The sequence below is a fragment of the Rhipicephalus sanguineus genome, chromosome 1 (assembly GCF_013339695.2).
Source record: "Rhipicephalus sanguineus isolate Rsan-2018 chromosome 1, BIME_Rsan_1.4, whole genome shotgun sequence".
Classification (NCBI taxonomy): domain Eukaryota; kingdom Metazoa; phylum Arthropoda; class Arachnida; order Ixodida; family Ixodidae; genus Rhipicephalus; species Rhipicephalus sanguineus.
In genome coordinates, this window is record NC_051176.1 from 15,522,046 (window position 1) to 15,539,451 (window position 17,406).

Below are 17,406 nucleotides of genomic sequence, written 5' to 3' on the forward strand. Positions count from 1 at the left end.
TAACTGCTTCCGTAATGCACTGCAGAAGAGTTGCCACCACTGCGTCAAGTCGAGTTTTGACTGTCAGGTTGAGCGCTTGGAAGCAGCGCGTTTTCCCAGGCAGGTCTTGACAGCTGTAGCAGAAACGCTGCTGCAAAAGGTGAAAAGGCCGGCGAATAGACGTCCAGAACCAATTGATTCCTAGCGCAAGAGTGTTGTAGTGATGCCTTACATACATAAGGCTTCCCACAATGTGAAAAAGTCGCTTTGAGACAGGGCGTAGATATTGTCTTTTCGGCGCCTTGCAAACTTTCTGCGCTGTGTGCACGTGTTGCTCGCGGAAACACTAGCACTCCGGTGTGTTCTATTCGGCATAAAACCAAGTACACTACGTGCGCGAAACATGTTGTGTATGCGATTCCGCTAACATGCGAAAAAGTATACAGTAAAACCTCATTAATTCGAAGGCCTCGGGACCGAGAAAAATATCCCAATTAAGCGGGATTCCCAATTATCCGAAACAACGCGAAATCAAAGAAATCAGCCAGAAAACGTGATGTACGGAAGTCACACCTTTATTGTGGCAAGTCAGCCTACTTGGAGAAAAATTCCTCCATGCGTGACTGACGCGTTCGGTAGTTCCCAGCACTGAAAGTCATATTTTCCAGCCTGTCAATGAGGCGCAGCATCTCAGCCTCGCCGCCGTTGCACTCGACGAAGCTGCGCACAACACTCAAGGCATCGATGACATCCGCCAAAGGGGGTGCTCGGGAGGGCTCGTCATCGCTGTCAACATTAGAGGCCGAATCGGTCGATCTCGCAGCTATCTCGCTGTCGATGTCGGCGTAACACGTCTGCACTGTGCACTCGACATTTGCGTACTCGCAGAATCCGATTGGAGTGCACTCCTCGTCCGCGTGCAAAGCCTCATATCGAGCGCAGAGAGTCTCCCCTTCTTCATCAAACGGGCAAGTGACAGCGGTGACAGCAAACTCAGCGGAGGTTGCCTCTTCTTTCACAAAACCGGCGTGCTCAAAACACCGTCGAATAACGGTGGCCTCCACCTGCCTCCATGCGTGAACAATGAGGCAAATACCACCGAGGAGGTCAATGTTATACTCCTTTCCGTTGTCATAGCAAAGGAGCATTCGCTTCAACAGATTGTAGCAATATATATTTTCCTGGTATGGTGTATGACGCCCTGGTCCATCGGCTGCGATAGCGACGTCGTGTTCGGGGGTAGAAAGACCAGCCTGATTGCCTGCAGGTTCTGAATGTCGCCGTGAGCTGGGCAATGATCGACGACGAACAAAACGCTGCGCCCTGCGGCCGCAAACTTGCGGTCAAGGTGCCGCACGTATTCTTCAAAGAGTGCAGCCGTCATCCAAGCTTTCTTGTTGTTTTTATAGATCAGGTCATCCTTGGATGGCAGTCGTGCATTTTTGAAACAACGAGGCTTTTCTGTCTTCCCAATAACAAGCAGCGGCAGCTTGTGCTCACCGCACATGCTTGCACCAAACAAAACAGTGATTCTATCTTTGTTCTGTTTCCGCCCCTTAATGTCTGCCTCCTTCAAAGCGAACGTCTTCGTAGGCAACATTTTGTAGAACAGAGCAGCTTCATCAAGGTTGTAAACATCTGCTGCTTCGTACTTGGCGAGTAGTGGAGCCAAGGTGTGCTGCTTCCAGCCGTCGACAACAGACTGATCCGCGCTGCCACTCTCGCCACAAACAGTCACGAATGTCAGGTTGTTGCGCTCCTTAAATTCGGCAAAACCATCCATTGCTGCATTTAAACTCAGAATGTCCAAGTTGCAGCGCCAGCTGGTTGGCCTTCTCACGCAATATGGTCCCATTCACAGGAAGGTGTGCTGCGTTGGCTTTCTGCAGCCAGTCGATCAGAGCTGCTTCAACGTCGGCGTACGTAGGCGGGCGTACTCGTGTACGCTTTGACTGAGTGCGTCTTGCTGTAAGCATCGAGAATTTTCTCCTTATTCTTGATGATGTTGCACAGCGTTGACAGAGGCACGTGGTGCTTTTCGGCGAGAGCCGTTTTCGACGCCGTCGACTTGCTGGCCTCTTCAATTAAGCACACCTTTTCGTGCAGGGACAAGCTCTTGTACTTCGGCATCTTCCTTCCAAGCACACCTCAATCAACTAATTCACAGGGAAGACACTCAAGCGGAGACAGGAGACAAATGGAGCAGTCGCACCGAATCGCACAATGCTCGCCAGCCGACATCCAAATGGCACAAAGACTCCACAAAACATTCACTTCGCTAGAGTGGCTAACATCGCTGTTGAGATGATGATGATCATGATCGCAACCGCACGCATCGCCGCCTGGCAATTGCTAAAAACATGGCGTCTACGACGTATTTCCGGTAAAAAAAAACATGGCCTTCGAGATCCGTACATCAAAAAAAAAAAATGCATGTTTTAGTTACAGCCTCCGAGATTCGCAACACCCTTTGCATATCTTGGAAGTCGCGGCCAAGTGTGCCAATTAACCGGGAAGTCGCAGACTGGCCGCACCAATGATCCAGTTAAATTTACATGTAAAAATTTGGGACCGCGCAAATAATACAAATTATCCGGGATTCCCAATTAACCGAGTACAAATTACCTAGGTTTTACTGTACATCGGCCAAACTGGCCGATGCTTGAATGAACGACTGCGCGAGCACCACAATTCGTTGAACACGTCAGACGGGGCTAATCTTCCCCGCCACTGCCAGATCTGTGGTTGTGTGCCGCTGTTTTCCAATGTTAAGATTTTAGGTAGAGGTGGGGGCAAGGAGGAGCGCGAAATCCTTGAGGCTTATCATATAAACACGCACCGCGATGATTGTGTAAGCAGTACGTCTATTTCATTACTACAGAAGGAATGCGAGTTTCTGTCACTCTGGCGGTAGATTCTTGGCCATTATGTAGGCCAATTTCTGCTTTTGCTTTTTCTTGTTTTGGGTTTTGGCTTCATGGTTTTACGTGATTAGCGCATGCGCCGTGGTTCTTCTGGGAGGTGCTGTCAGCTAATAAAGCACAGTTGCTAGTCCAGTCCTTGTGTGTGTCACTTCTTCCCCTTGTCCGGCGTCTTTTTGACTGGTTTTTGCCTCAGCGGCAAGTGTACAGAGTAAAAAAAATATTTGCTTTTCCCGTTATTGTGAGAAGCATTGGGCTTATGGACGCAGTTAATTATCACTAAATTTCACTAGCTGTTGCACGGTTGCAGATTGTTTAATTACTGTTCAGCTTTCCTAGAACTGAAGGAAAATGTGCAAAATAAAAGGAACAAAAGAATTTTACTGGCAATGAACCTACGAATAAGATTAATCTATACAGTCGAACCCACTTATAACGATCCCATATATAACGATCTATCGGTTATAACGACCATATTTGGGTGCACTGACGATTTCCCTATGCTAACCAATGAAGCTGCGTCCACATATAGCGAACATTTTTTAAAGCTTCCTACTTTTACAACGAACACTTCAGACATGGTCGCGGTAAAAATATGGCGCATACGAAGTGAAAAAAATTTAGAACATGCCTTCTAAAGCGTGACAGGGGCGCGCGCTCGTGCGTGCCCCGCTCCAGTTTACTCGCGACTAAGATATCCCAGATCGGCGAGCACCGCACGCAGATTTCGGACGCTGCGAGCGAGGTCGCTCACTTTCCAGGCGTTTCTTCAGGGGGAGAATAGCAGTGAGGAAAAAAAAAATAGAAGGCAGCATGAAGCCTTGCAGTCAGCTAATGCACGGTAACCTTTCCTGACGCCGTTCTCTGCAGCTACGACCGCCTGCGATGAACCAAACAATGCCTTGGAACGCAAGAAGGCATACGTGCAAGAAGTGATAACCGCGATAACTTTCCATCGCATAAGGGTTCATTGCGTCCCTAAACTCGTCGATGCCACAATGTGCCGCAAAAGGTCGTCCGTCTTTTCGGTAACGGCAGAGACCGGTCGATCGGTGATTACGACTTCCGCGCGATTACGGCGATGCCTTCGCGGATAAGCATCAGAAAAGAGCGAAGGCGAGGTGGCGGCCGTCGATGAACGTGCCATTATGACTTATAGCCGTCAACCTTATCACAGTCAACTATAGATATCTGCTCGGCTGCACGTGCGGCGTACGCCGTACACTGCGGATTGACGGCAGTACGAGCGCGCCATGCTGCCGTTTGCAAGTTCGCCGCCCCCGCGTCGTGCGAGACCGCTTTAAAGTGCGCGTCGCTTTGTAGAAACAAAAGTAGCTCGCTGTTGTTGAGCGGCGCGGGCACCGAGAAACGTCGATGCACTGACAGCGAGCGTATTCGCAACTTCCACGTACCGTGGCGCCGCCGAGCGGTGGCCGCTGGAAGCTCTGTTGAGATTATTGAAATGTTGGACCCGCTTGAGTCAGCGAATGTTGCCACTTGTTTTGTCTTGTTTGGGGTCGTTTTGCGACGGTGTGCACAGTCTCGATATGTGACACTTTCGGTTCCTCAACGGAAAATAAAAGGAAAAGGCAGCTGATTTTACTGCGGGCCTCGGTGCTCACAGCGTACAGCGGGAGGCAAAGCAAACGCCCCCCCCCCCCTTCAGATTAGCGCCTCGAAAAGCCGTGAGTGGTTAAGCGGGTTAAACTTCGCAAGCAAATAACCAAGGCCCATGAATGTATGCAGAATCCCATTTTGTGTTCGAGTATATGTCTACTACCTCATATCACCTTTCTCGCGCTTCATTCCTCCGCTCGACACAGTCGTTGTGCAGACAGTACCCGAACTGATTAGGAATGCGTTCCGCCTCTAGAATATAATGAAAAGTCCGGTTTAAAAGCGTCCATCGCACCATTCCACGTCTGAAGTGGCTGTGGAGTGCCTCCGTGACCTTCACATCTCCAGCACTTTTGGTTCCGTATTACTTGCTGATGGCGCCGTTTTTTGGTCCCTGTCCCATACGATGTTACTTATTGCACTTCTCATAAACACCAAAAGCGCAGGCAGATAAGAGGAACATCACATCTTAAACGTGAAAATTGCGTCTTGCCGCTGGTTTCACTCGCTGCTTGTCGACCTATTGTGGCATTCCGCTGTTTCTTTTTTTTTTCTTTTTTTACCAAGAAAGCGCAATAAAATCGTATTTCCGATAATCGCACATGCCTCAAGTGGTTCTTGTGCTTCGGTCTCGAAGGGCAACACATATTTTTTTTCGTTTACTTACATTACTTCGTGCTTTGAAGGGAGCTGAGCTAGCTACGCGGCAGAATGCAATCCAAGCGAAAATGAGATAAAGCATGTCTCCGAGAATGTCTCTGATATTACTGAGAGATCTTTACTGAGTCTCCTACTACCATATTGTGCTAACAATACAGCGGGGGTTGCAACGCGCGATTAAGCAACGCGACTAGTGTGTTTGCTTTATTTACAATTATGTGCATATTTATCTTCCTAATGAGGTTCCAATCACGTACCCGACATTCCTTTACTTATTATAATATGTCACCGCAACCCTGCTTTCACAAAAACATAAATCGGAGTGCAGCCGAAGCGCAAAGAACTGAGCTCTTCGCCAAACATGTACGTTCCTAAATCGTCTGCAGCGGGCCGATAATCTGAACGACCGCCATGTTGGATGTACAGTCGCACCACCTATAGGCCGTGAAAGTTGCGAATACTGCGTGTTTGACTAGGTGACAACTCAAGTGTGCCACGCATCGTCGTGCAGGGCCGCGAGAGCATCGCGGAGACGTAGAGTGCACGTTGCTTGCAAAATGCTTGTTTTCGCCGCGTTGAACGAAGAGGCTGGTCGCAGCGCCCATGCACAGTCCGGAGTGAAGCAAGCACGAAGAACGTACAAACGTGACTCCGCGAGCCGAGTAGGCGACGCGCTGCACGCAACTATAGCCAGAGATGATCGCCTCCACGTCGCGGTACCGTGCTTCGGTGAAACGGTGTCAGCTCATTGCAAAGGCGTTTAATTCACTCGTGAGCACGCAGCGGGCGTCGCTTCACGATGCGAAAAGGCTTAGCTTGTCACTGAGGGGGGGGTAGCACTTTAACGAAAGTGCAAAGAAAAAAAAACGGCTTGGCCGCTAAGCGCACGTTTTTAAGGGCAAGTCCATATACAACGAACTACTGATATAACGACCACTTTTCGCGACACTTTCGAATTCGTTATAAACGGGTTCGACTGTACTATAGTCGGATACAACTTAAGAAGTCAGGAGAGGCCCCGCCCAGACAACCGAAGCGCGGCAGCCGATCGCCTCCGCGACTAAAGAAATAGTCCCGCTCATGCATGCGCCGATGTTATCCGAAGGCGGAGCCACCGCCCGTCCCTCTCCTGACGTCAGTCCCGAGTGCACGCCCATTGGTGCAGGCTTGTGTTCATCCGCCTTTGAGGAGAAAATGCCGCTGACTTCTAAAGTTGTATTGGACTATAGAAAGTGAATACTCTTTCAAGGCTGCAGCGTACAAATAAATAAATACACCACAATAGCGCGTTTGGGCACAGGAAAATAAATTAACACACACAAAATCTCCTACGCCTTTCATTGCGAAGCACGAACGGTGACTCTGAGCGACAGAGAACAGAAACGGTGCGAAATACACAGTAAGTACAGTGTACTTCTCTTGGTATGCACACTGCAGACAGATTGCACACGGTGAAGCCTATCTACAAGGAATATCACCATGTTGCCAAAAGAGTCAATAAGTGTGTGTGTGTGTGTGTGTGTGTGTGTGTGTGTGTGGTGTGTGTGTGTGTGTGTGTGTGTGTGTGTGTGTGTGTGTTAATAAGCCAGCAGTCATTCTGAAGACGGTAACTACTGTTTTTGTTTGCTTCATGCTAAAAAATGTTTTTTTAAATAGTGTAATAAGAAGAAACACGTGTACTTTAGCGTGAACACATAAAAAAAGTCATTTCAGACGTGATTCGTTGGCAGCGATCCATGTCACATAGCACATAGAACCAATCTGTATCCAGCAAAATAAAGAGATAAGCAAACATGTCTGGATTCCCACTGCAGTCGTAAATCTGCGCGAAAAGTGTGTTCTGAGCGACGGTAACTCTTGAGCGTTATTCAAGACCTCTTTGGTGAACGGCACTACATTGCGAAGCACTTTTTCAAAAGTCAGAGACATAAAAATACAGCTTGAATGCTTGCGACGCCCGCCAGTTACAGTCAACTGCCGATTTTTCGGACTCCCTAGGGACCGCGAAATCGTCCGAAAAATCGGGCAGTCCGAAAAAAACAAATTCATGCTTTTTTATTCTGCTCAAGTATTCAAATCGCCACAGCCACGTCCGAAATAGCTTTAATATGCCTCCCAGTACAATTATCAGGCATTTGGGGCGCGCCCAGGCTCTCGCAAATACATTCGGTACCTGCCGCGAACCCCGCTTAACTACGTACGTGCCAACCGCCACTTTTGCATCTCGTGATGAGCGCCGCTGGTAACAGCAAAGCGCGGAATAGATTACAGCTATCTCGCATGAAGCATTTGTAAACGATGACGCGGAACAAAAAGACTGTGGCGGAAGAGCGGACGACTCGTCCGGCTTTCCCCGATGCGTTTGCGCATGTAAACATGCGCACACACATCGCCGAATCGCCGCCGATACGCAGCATTCGCTGCCGTGTCAAGCCGATCGTTTCTACTTGTGTGCAGCACATCGCCAACTAAGCTGACGCCGTCACTTTGCTGTTGCTGTATCGTACGCACGCATTTATCGTGAAAGGGTTCGTGATGCGCACTTAGTTCATGACCGCACACGGGCTCGGCAATGGCGAGCTGGTTTCGTCCGCGAAGGCAACGCGTCTACGCGGCGCACTTAGCGGTCTCACACAAAGAGGCAGCAAGAATGGCAGCGCGGCGCATTTGGGTTCTCGCCTATTAAATGCGTGCAGTACGCATACAACTGCGCTAGGCCACGTGCACTACCGAGCAGTTAACTGAAGATGCTTATCGTAAGGGTTGTCAGTGATTAAGCCGTACTGGCGTGTTTGCCAGCTGCTGCCATCACGCCTCCGTGCATTTCCGCTGCTTATTCGTAACATCGCTGCACGGCGCCGCGATAGCGGCCCCTTTGAATTTCTGGTCTGCTTCACCCCATAACGCTTCGGCATTGCGGCAAAGCTGACTTTCGGACTCTGCTACTGTCTCAAACAGATCGACTCGCGAAAGCGCTGGTTCGAACCTACGAGATGATAGACGCGGCAGAGGTGGGGGCTTCAAATAATGCCTTTCGGGCCTGCAATTTGGGCAGAAAGTCCAAAAAATCGGACGCGCAATAGCTTCAGCGTCTGAAATTTTGGACATTCTAATACATTGAAGTCTATGGGGCTGGTGACGGTGCCGCGAGAGCGTCCGAATTTTCGAGCATGTCCGGAAAATCGGGCATCCGAAAAGTCGGCAGTTGACTGTACTTGCTTTTAAGTATGGAGAAATCGGCCCACCTTGCGGTGAAGTGGCGGCAACTCGAGAGCTTTTGTGCAACATGCGGCACATTGGCGTTGTCTCCTCTTCTACCACCGTGCTGACCCCAAACAAATGGGACGCCCTCTTTCTAGAGTTGACTGAGGGGGTTCAGCAATTTTTGAAAAATTTTTGACACAGCGTCTGTAGTACCCACAGAGCCCCAGAAACTGGCGTAGAAAGCGATTTGTAGTGTTAAGAATGCGGCAACAGTGCTAGCTTTCTCAGGGTTTGGGCAGGCGCATGAACAAGGAACCCGAGTGCCTCGTACCCAATATGATACTTCTTGGGTTTGAGAGAAAGTCCAGCTGTTGGAATTGCCTCAAGAGCCATGCCCTGGAACTCAAATGTGTCCACCAAGAAGGCCACCTCGGCGTCAAGGTAAACACAACAGCTGAGCATCATTCTTGGAGCATGGTGCTACCGTACGAGCCTTTCAATGGGATGACCTGCTTCAATGTGGTTGTTGTAGCTCAAGGTGAATCCAGCATATTGTACTGATGGTAGGCATCACCTGGGCAGAACAACCAAAGTGTGGGTACGCAATTGCTTTTTTTTTTGTTGGGATTGGATGTGGCTCTCACAGAAGAAAAATGAAGCGCCCAACGATGACTTGGGGATTGAATGCTAGGAGAATCTTGTAACGAGAGCTTTGGCTTAAGACTTCACTGCGGACGACAATGTTGCAACCTGCAGGTTCAGATCTATTGAAGACTTGGCTGACAAAGCAAATAAAATTGAGGCTGAGAGTAATGGTGAAGATGCCGACATGTGCGCCCAACCACCGTCGACGTTAGAACGCTCTTAATGTTCTGCGCCAGGCTGTAAGTGCTGGCAGCATGAGCCAAGAAACTGGCACGGTTTCGTGCCTTTCAGGTAGTTTTTGTCAGTGACATCAAAGGCAGGAAAGAACATCGTGGATGCTTTCAGCCAGAAGTAGTTCAATAAGGATTCAATGGGGGCTAGTTGGTACTGCATCGTTCTTGTTCTGCGCTAAAGAATGTAACAGGGGGACGACACGGGAACACAGACGTGCGCAAGACGTGCGCACGTCTGTGTTCCCGTGTCGTCCCCCTGTTACATTTTTTAGCGCAGAACAAGAACGGAAGTAGTTGATAGAATTGGTGTTCATGTTCAGCTTAGCTGGTTTTGGCTCAAGGCTTTGCCATGCAATCCATGTGAAAGAATGCTCTGAAAATAACTTTGTGCTCCATCATCTCAAGGTGGGCACAAACAGCTCGCATTACAGCCCTGAATCAAAACGCGCCAGGTATTGCGACTTGACAGTCTGAGCTGGCAAAAATGGCTGCACGCAACAAAGGGGCAAGAAAACAATGAGGCTCACTCATTTTTAGAGCATGTCCTTGAGAGAAAAAGCTCAATCCTCGGTGCTACTTGTTGCATATCGCTGTTTCTCTTGCAAAATCTCTGTGGAATCAAAACAAGCAATAACAAACATATGCGGCAAGTTGTGCGCTAAAGGTGTACAACACCTGACACAGCTTAAAAGGTACTTGTGGGTTAGTTGGTTGATCAGTGCAGCGTATGGCAGTGCACACAAACGAGCACAGAACAGACACGTAATCAGCACTGAGTGTGTGTTTCCCCATGTGTCGAGGACACTACACCTTGATACTATACCAATAAGCCCAACGTGCAACACAGGGCAAGTCATGTGCAGTGAAGGTTACCAAAGACCTCACCTTGAATGCAAGGCGTATGCAGTGAATCTTGGCCAGGTAGTCTTCCCGTGAATTGCACCGAACCACTTCCACCCTGTATGTGCATTGGTGCCAAGAGCATAAGCAAAACTTTGTTGTAATAACACCTAAAGAAAACTGAGTGTTACAAATCTGCTGCAAGAGCGGGAACAACTGCACTTCAATGGCCAGGTACAGTTTATTAGTGGTTCACAAGTGTACAGATGCACACTCACATCGGTGCACCTGTGCAGGGGAGTTACATGCATTAAAAAAAATGTCCATTTGTTCATTTCAAATACTTGGAAATCTTCGAAATGTCAAATTCGTACCGAAGCAAATTCGAATACTGTAATATTAGTTTGAATATTTGAAGCCCTCGAATATTTGCCCATGCCTAGACGAAAGTGAAGATGGCACTGAAACAATGCAAAGTATTGGTATCTAACACCGATGTTTTGGAATGCATAAGAAAGATGTTAAGAGTTTGGCTAAAACAAGAGTTTGTCTTGGAGCATTTGAGCTGCACCTGCCAGGCAAAAATCAGTGCGCACTCCTTCCAAAATACTTTTGTGTTTTTTTTTCCTTTTTGGTGTTTATTAGAGAATAATGCTTTCACAGATGTGTACCCCAGGGGTGAGACGGCTGAAATTGATTTGGGAGCAGTTTTTGGAGCAGCAAAATTTCGACTTTAGAGCAGAAGAACCCTGATTTGGAGCAGTTAGCGGAATTTTTTATGCCATCTCAGGAGCTTGAAAAACCGATTTGCAGCAACTTGGGGGGACAAGTACACATTTGAATGGGCCTAGGATAGACGTAACACTGAAGCAGCCTTTGGAGAAAGTATATATCGCCAAGTATCAACTATACTACCTCTTTAAATACTATGCGACCTATCTAGCCCGAGTAAGAAACGCATGAAATAACTGAAAAAAAGGTTCTGCAAACAAGGTTCACTTCAAAAAAAAAAATTTGAAAGAAACAACAACAAAAAGAATGTGATTGCACAAGAATTGCAGTTACACAGCAGTAGGCCTTTTTAAGATCTGTGATATAGTATTTTTTCAAGCTCCGGGACTACCGCAATGCAGATTTTGACGCCATTAACCAAGATATGTGCGCGTACTTAGACACATTTTGTTGCAATTTTGAAGAGAGAAGTGTGCAAGAGAACTGGGATCTTTTCAAAAACTTAGTTACTAATCTCACCAATGCGCACATTCCCCTTCGACGCATACGGAACAACACAAAAAGACCGTGGTATAACACGCATCTCAAACGTTTGTCTAATAGAAAAAAGCGCCTTTTCCGCACAGCCAAGTTGCAAAATACTAGAGATTGCTGGGTAGCGTATCAAAATGCTGAGGCAGAATCCCCGTACATCAAGCGTAACAGCAATGAAGCACCATTTGTCACTGCCATTATCACCGTGCATCAAGCGTAACAGCAATGAAGCACCATTTGTCACTGCCACCTCTATCACTGCGTCGCAAGTACTTCCGCCTTTGCCTTTTCCATAAGACCTACCATCATCCATCACTGCGTAATGAGCTCATTACGCCTCCCACATATCACTCCTCTCGGATAGACCACGAACACAAGGTTAAAGGTACTTTCTGCTACACAAACACATTTTCTTGCTCCTTCATACCGGTCACATCAAACGATTGGAATCAGCTACCAGGTGACATCGTTTCCATCTCTGATCACTCCCTCTTTCGTCATTCTTTATCAGCTCACCTACTTCGCGATAGCTCTCCTTAGTCATCCGATCTATTCCCCCTCCCTACGAATTTCTGTCTCCACGTGTCAAGATGCCGGCGTTTTCCAGTGGATTCTTGATTTTTTGTGTGTGCGTGTCATTTCTCTTACTTTTACACTTTCTTTCTAGTACTGTACAATTTTACCACATTCACTATTTGCTTTTTGTGATTTCCTTATTTTTACGTTTCACTTTTGTTGCGTTTCATTGAGTAGAGATGTTTTTTGCTTTAGTCTTGTTCATGTATAAAATAGCACGTTTTTTTTTCCGTTGCTTTGTATCATGTTGTAACCCACTCCCCTCTGTAAAGCTTCGGCGATTGAGGGTAACAAAATAAATAAATAAATATAATTTACCAGATTACTGCTTTAGCTTTTATTGAGATAGCAATTATATGAATATTCTGAACAGGTTCTTGCCGTCAGCATCGCAGTCATGTTCCGTATAAAGTCCAAATCAATGACATTACCCGCACATCATATGTTTTACCCTTGGGTAAAAGCGCGCGAGCTAGGGCAACGAACGCGGCTGAGGCAGAGATGAAAAGAGCCGACCGATCCCCGTTGCTCGGAGTGCGCATGCACTAACATCGCATGCCAGGCTGCCGTTGACTGCTACTCATGCAGAAAGGAAACGCGCCGCCCGTCTTGAAGGAGCACGAAGGAACGCGAGGGAGGGGGGGGGGGGGTCGCTCGATCAGCAACTGTGGACTTTGACATTAAGGGCGCGGTCGCAATCGCTGCTGATGCTGCGAGGAGCAGGTGACATGTTGCCCGCGTGTCACCACTGTGTTGCAGTGAAGCACGTCTTCTTTTCCGCAGGCGCGCATTGCAGTTGATCACGAGGGTTAGCAAGACTTGTGTTTGGGCAAGTTGGTTCATACATGATACGGACATACGAGCGCTATGGGACGGGGACATAGACAAGAGGCACACAGGACCTGTGTGCCTGTCCTGTGTGCCTCTTGTCTATGTCCCCGTCCCATAGCACTCGTATGTCCGTATGATCACGAGGGATATTTTTTTTTTTTTTTGGCACTGGCAGCCGAGAGGCTTGCTGTTTCGCCGGTTTAGCGGCAAAATTGGGACCGGGGATTGCTGGAAAACATAACCCTTGGAGCTGCAAACTAGCAGGGACAGCTAACGACCACCTCTGATTACTTTCAGTAATTGTATGTATGTTTTTTGCATGTTTGGTTCATTTGAAAACCCGCTTAATTCGAAGATTTTTCCCAGTCCCAGTGACTTTGAATTAACGAGGTTTTACTGTACCATAGCGTTTCAGCATGGTATTACCGTCACTCCTAACATACCCTAATAACGTACGTATCTGTAATTTCAATTATAACCAACTTTCACTGCTACCGCAAATATTTTACTGATACGCAAACAGGGAGACTTGGACAAGGACTAGAAGAACTAAAGATCGACCAGCTTACTTTCAGCATTATGCACAACATTCACAAAGGTCGCCTTGGATCAACCTAGAGGAAAGGATACATTCCCCATGGATCCCAGTAGGCTTAAAGGGATGCTGAAGTGGTTTTACAATTCGGTAAAACTTTGTTGTTAGCAAGGATCAACATTATTGTCGACGATGGCGTAATTTTTTTCGCTGTTGTGGCAGCAGGAGCTTTAAAATACGCGAAAGAAAAGTTCATCTTGCTCCGCCCACGCGAACGCGCCGAAAGTGTGGGCGTGACCGGAACTACGTCATCGTCGGTAGTTTTGGCCACGGTGGTAGAATAACAGGTGGCCCGACGCGCCACTCCGCCAATGCGCCGCGCGTGTCACGGAGGTGCTCGAGTTGCCGCCGCTTTTCCGCAAGGTGGCAGCAGGTATACTCTGGGCCTATATCTCCGCTCCGGCGCATTTGAAAGCATGTGGCCAGTGTGCGTCGCGAGCATTTAAACTGCAATTTACATCTTTAACTTTTTAGAAAGAGATCCGCGGTGTATTTATTACACCAGAGAGGCCTAGAGCAACACTAAAGAGTTCCCGTCGCTTAGAACGGACGCGCCACTAATGAAAGCATGCAACGCAACCAGCGTTGCAGCCGCGTCTCTTCCTTTCTGCTTGGTCATCTTCGATAAATGCGGAGGCGTCCGTGGGTGGAAGCGTCCGAAGAGCAAGAGCGTCCCTATGTGACGCAACCAGCGTCGCAAAGTCACAATCAGCCTTCGAGTCATGATCACGGCCAGATCACTGTGGGCGTGATTAGGTGATCCTACGGCTTGAGATCCGCTCTGATGCGTCGCGTTTGTTGCGCTCTGTCAAACCAACGTGCACGACCGCATCGGTGTTTCCGCTCACTTTGTAAGCTGGAACCACGGCTGAAACCACGGTGGCTCGATCTGTGCCGCTGATGCGGCGGCCACCATGGGACATAATGGTGTAATAGTAGCGCAAAAAAGACGAGGACAAGAAAGTGAACACCACAAGCGCTTACTCACAACTGAAAGCTTTATTGCTTGAACAGAAAATATATCTAAACTTGACGCTCGACTAATTCCCGCGCATGCGCATCATGGGCAAGGCAGAAGGCAAAAACCAGAACAAAAACACATCGCCTTCAATCCTCCGCCCCCCAACAGGCTACCCCCTCTCCTTGAGTAGCATCACTTCCCTCTCCGATATGGCTAAAGACGGATGACTAACGCACGTAGATGCCCTCGTGCTAATATGAAAAGCTTCAGCGAGTTCTCGTGTCGTGCGATCGCGGTGTTTGAACAAGATCTCCGTCGCGGGGAATTGCGCTTCGCACCGGCACTCAGCGCAGTGCATGGCCAAGTGCGTTAAGGGTCTCCCCTGCAAGGAAGACTGATGCTCTCTTAGACGTATGTTCAAACATCGGCCTGTCTGGCCGACGTAGACACGACCACACGACAGAGGGATGCAATAGACGACGTTGGCCCTGCACGACACAAACCTAACTTTGTGGTTAATAGAGCAACCGTGCGTCCCGACGTTGTCAAGCCTGTTGCCGACCATTGAACATAGTCTGTCTAGCCTGTTACTAGCAGAGAAAACCACCTTTAGCCCAAATCGCTGGGCTGTCTTCTTAAGCCGATGTGAGAGCGCGTGTACGTATGGCATAACAGCCATTTTATCATTTTGATCGGTGCTCTGGCCGCGTGCATCGATACCTTTTATCTGTTTGATGAGGCGCTGGCAGGTGATTTGTATTACCGATATAGGAAAGGATGCGTTCTTTAGACGTTCCACCTGCTCCTGAAAGCTGCGGAGAGCGAAATGCGCACACGATCTGTTGACAGCGGATTTAAGACACGACATAGCAATGCCGTCCTTCACCAGCTTAGAGTGGAAGGAACGGTAGCTCAAGAGCGGTTTTGTAGACCGGGGTGCATACATCCAGCAGACGCGCTGTGAAGAAAAATGCAGTGATAGGTCGAGGAATTGTAAGGTGTTGTCAACTGGCACCTCACATGTGAAGTTCAATCCACCGCCCCTGCCGTTAAAAGCTCGGAGTACCACATCCGCATATGATTCGATATGTGCACTTCTCGTTAAAACCAAAAAATCGTCGACATACCGAAAAACTTTAATGGCTATGCCCTGCAAATCAATCTGCAAGTCCCTGTCAACCTTGCTCAAAAATATGTTGCTAAGCACGGGGGCAACTCGTGACCCTATGCACACACCCCTCTTTTGCACGAAGACCTTATCTTTAAAACCCACCACGGTGGTACTTAGGTAGAAGCTTAACAACTCCAAAAAGGCCTCTACCGTGGTTCCAGAGGAATTCCTGAATTCCACTTCATCGTTATCGTCCACAATGCATTCCTTTACGCGTTGCATCAATGAGTCATGTGGAAGGGAGTAGAAAAGATCCTCTACGTCAATGCTGATAGCCGTACACGCGGAACACTCAACGGTAGACAAAAATTGAACTACTTCCTCGGAGTTGCGTACAAAAAACGGATCACGGATGGACAAGGAATCTAAGTGTTTCTGCAAAAAGCCTGAAACTGCCAGTTGCCAAGTGCCACGCTCAGAAACGATAGAGCGAAAGGGGATTCCTGGTTTGTGCGTTTTAGCTGCGAAAAATAACGTCAACGTCAGCTGCGTAGACCGTTTTATAGCTGCGGCCAAACTTTCCAAATTGAGCTCTCTGCACAGGTCAAGTGCTCGTTTTTTGGCGTTCTTTGCTGTCACCTCAGCCTCTTTGAAGTTCTTTGCCACTGCTGCCCACGCTTTCTCAGCGAACGCGGACTCTTCCAGGACCACGAAGTGGCCTTCCTTGTCTGACACAAGTAACCGTGCTCCCTTTGCAGCCAAGGCCGAGGATATTGAGCTTAAGGAGCCTCCCCTTCCGCTCACCGCTCCGGGCCTAGCAACGACATCGATGCACTCTGAAACAAAGTGATCCCTTCGTTCCTCAGTCACAAAACGTGCAACATTCCGCGTCAATGCTAATCGTTCTACAGTTTTCAAAGGAGTGTCTAGACAGAATTTCGGGCCGAGACCCAGCACTTTTTCCTCACGGTTATCCAAGGGCACATTCCCTAGCACCAGGGGTTTTTCGTCAGCAGGCCTGCACTTCTTGGCGACTTGAAGATTTGGACGGACATTGTTCCACAGAAGCTCAGTGAGTCTTTCCGTGTGGGCAGTCCACTGTCGAAACAACCCCAAGTTCAGCCTACCCGTTCTCGGAGACACGCAGGCCACCTTCAAGCTGTCTCTGAAGTGTCGCTCTTGGCTTTTACACTCGGCACGGACCATCTTACACGTCCTCGTCACATGGCCGGGCGAAGGTTGCAGAAAACCGAACACACCTTGAAGCTCCGGTAGGCAAAGTCGTCTTCGGAGATGCCAAGTGTACACTCGAGCCTTGCACGCACACAAGGCCACAACGGGCGCCAAGGTAGCGGGATTAGTGAGGTCTAGATTAGGTAACACAGAAAAAGAGCTCGCGGAACTCCCCGCGAATTCGCAATTCGCGCAATTCCCCGCGACGGAGATCTTGTTCAAACACCGCGATCGCACGACACGAGAACTCGCTGAAGCTTTTCATATTAGCACGAGGGCATCTACGTGCGTTAGTCATCCGTCTTTAGCCATATCGGAGAGGGAAGTGATGCTACTCAAGGAGAGGAAGTAGCCTGTTGGGGGGCGGAGGATTGAAGGCGATGTGTTTTTGTTCTGGTTTTTGCCTTCTGCCTTGCCCATGATGCGCATGCGCGGGAATTAGTCGAGCGTCAAGTTTAGATATATTTTCTGTTCAAGCAATAAAGCTTTCAGTTGTGAGTAAGCGCTTGTGGTGTTCACTTTCTTGTCCTCGTCTTTTTTGCGCTACTATTACACCATTATGAATCAGTACCAACTAGCTCGCCTTTCCGTTTTGCTTCACTTTATTTCTAGTTCCGCGAGCTCTTTTTCTGTGTTACCTAATCTAGACCTCACTAATCCCGCTACCTTGGCGCCCGTTGTGGCCTTGTGTGCGTGCAAGGCTCGAGTGTACACTTGGCATCTCCGAAGACGAC

At 48.4% G+C, this 17,406-nt stretch overlaps 1 protein-coding gene across 8 annotated transcripts in view; it reads right to left on the minus strand.

The window, feature by feature from the left end:
• Nucleotides 1-17,406, minus strand: part of LOC119389576 (mitoguardin) — a 500,148-nt gene that overhangs the window by 229,052 nt on the left and 253,690 nt on the right. For all 8 annotated transcript variants that reach the window (XM_049413597.1, XM_037656926.2, XM_037656941.2 and 5 more), the window contains one exon: nucleotides 10,145-10,217. In XM_049413597.1, coding sequence (XP_049269554.1) covers nucleotides 10,145-10,217 — 73 coding nt within the window. The remainder of the gene's footprint in view (nucleotides 1-10,144; nucleotides 10,218-17,406) is intronic.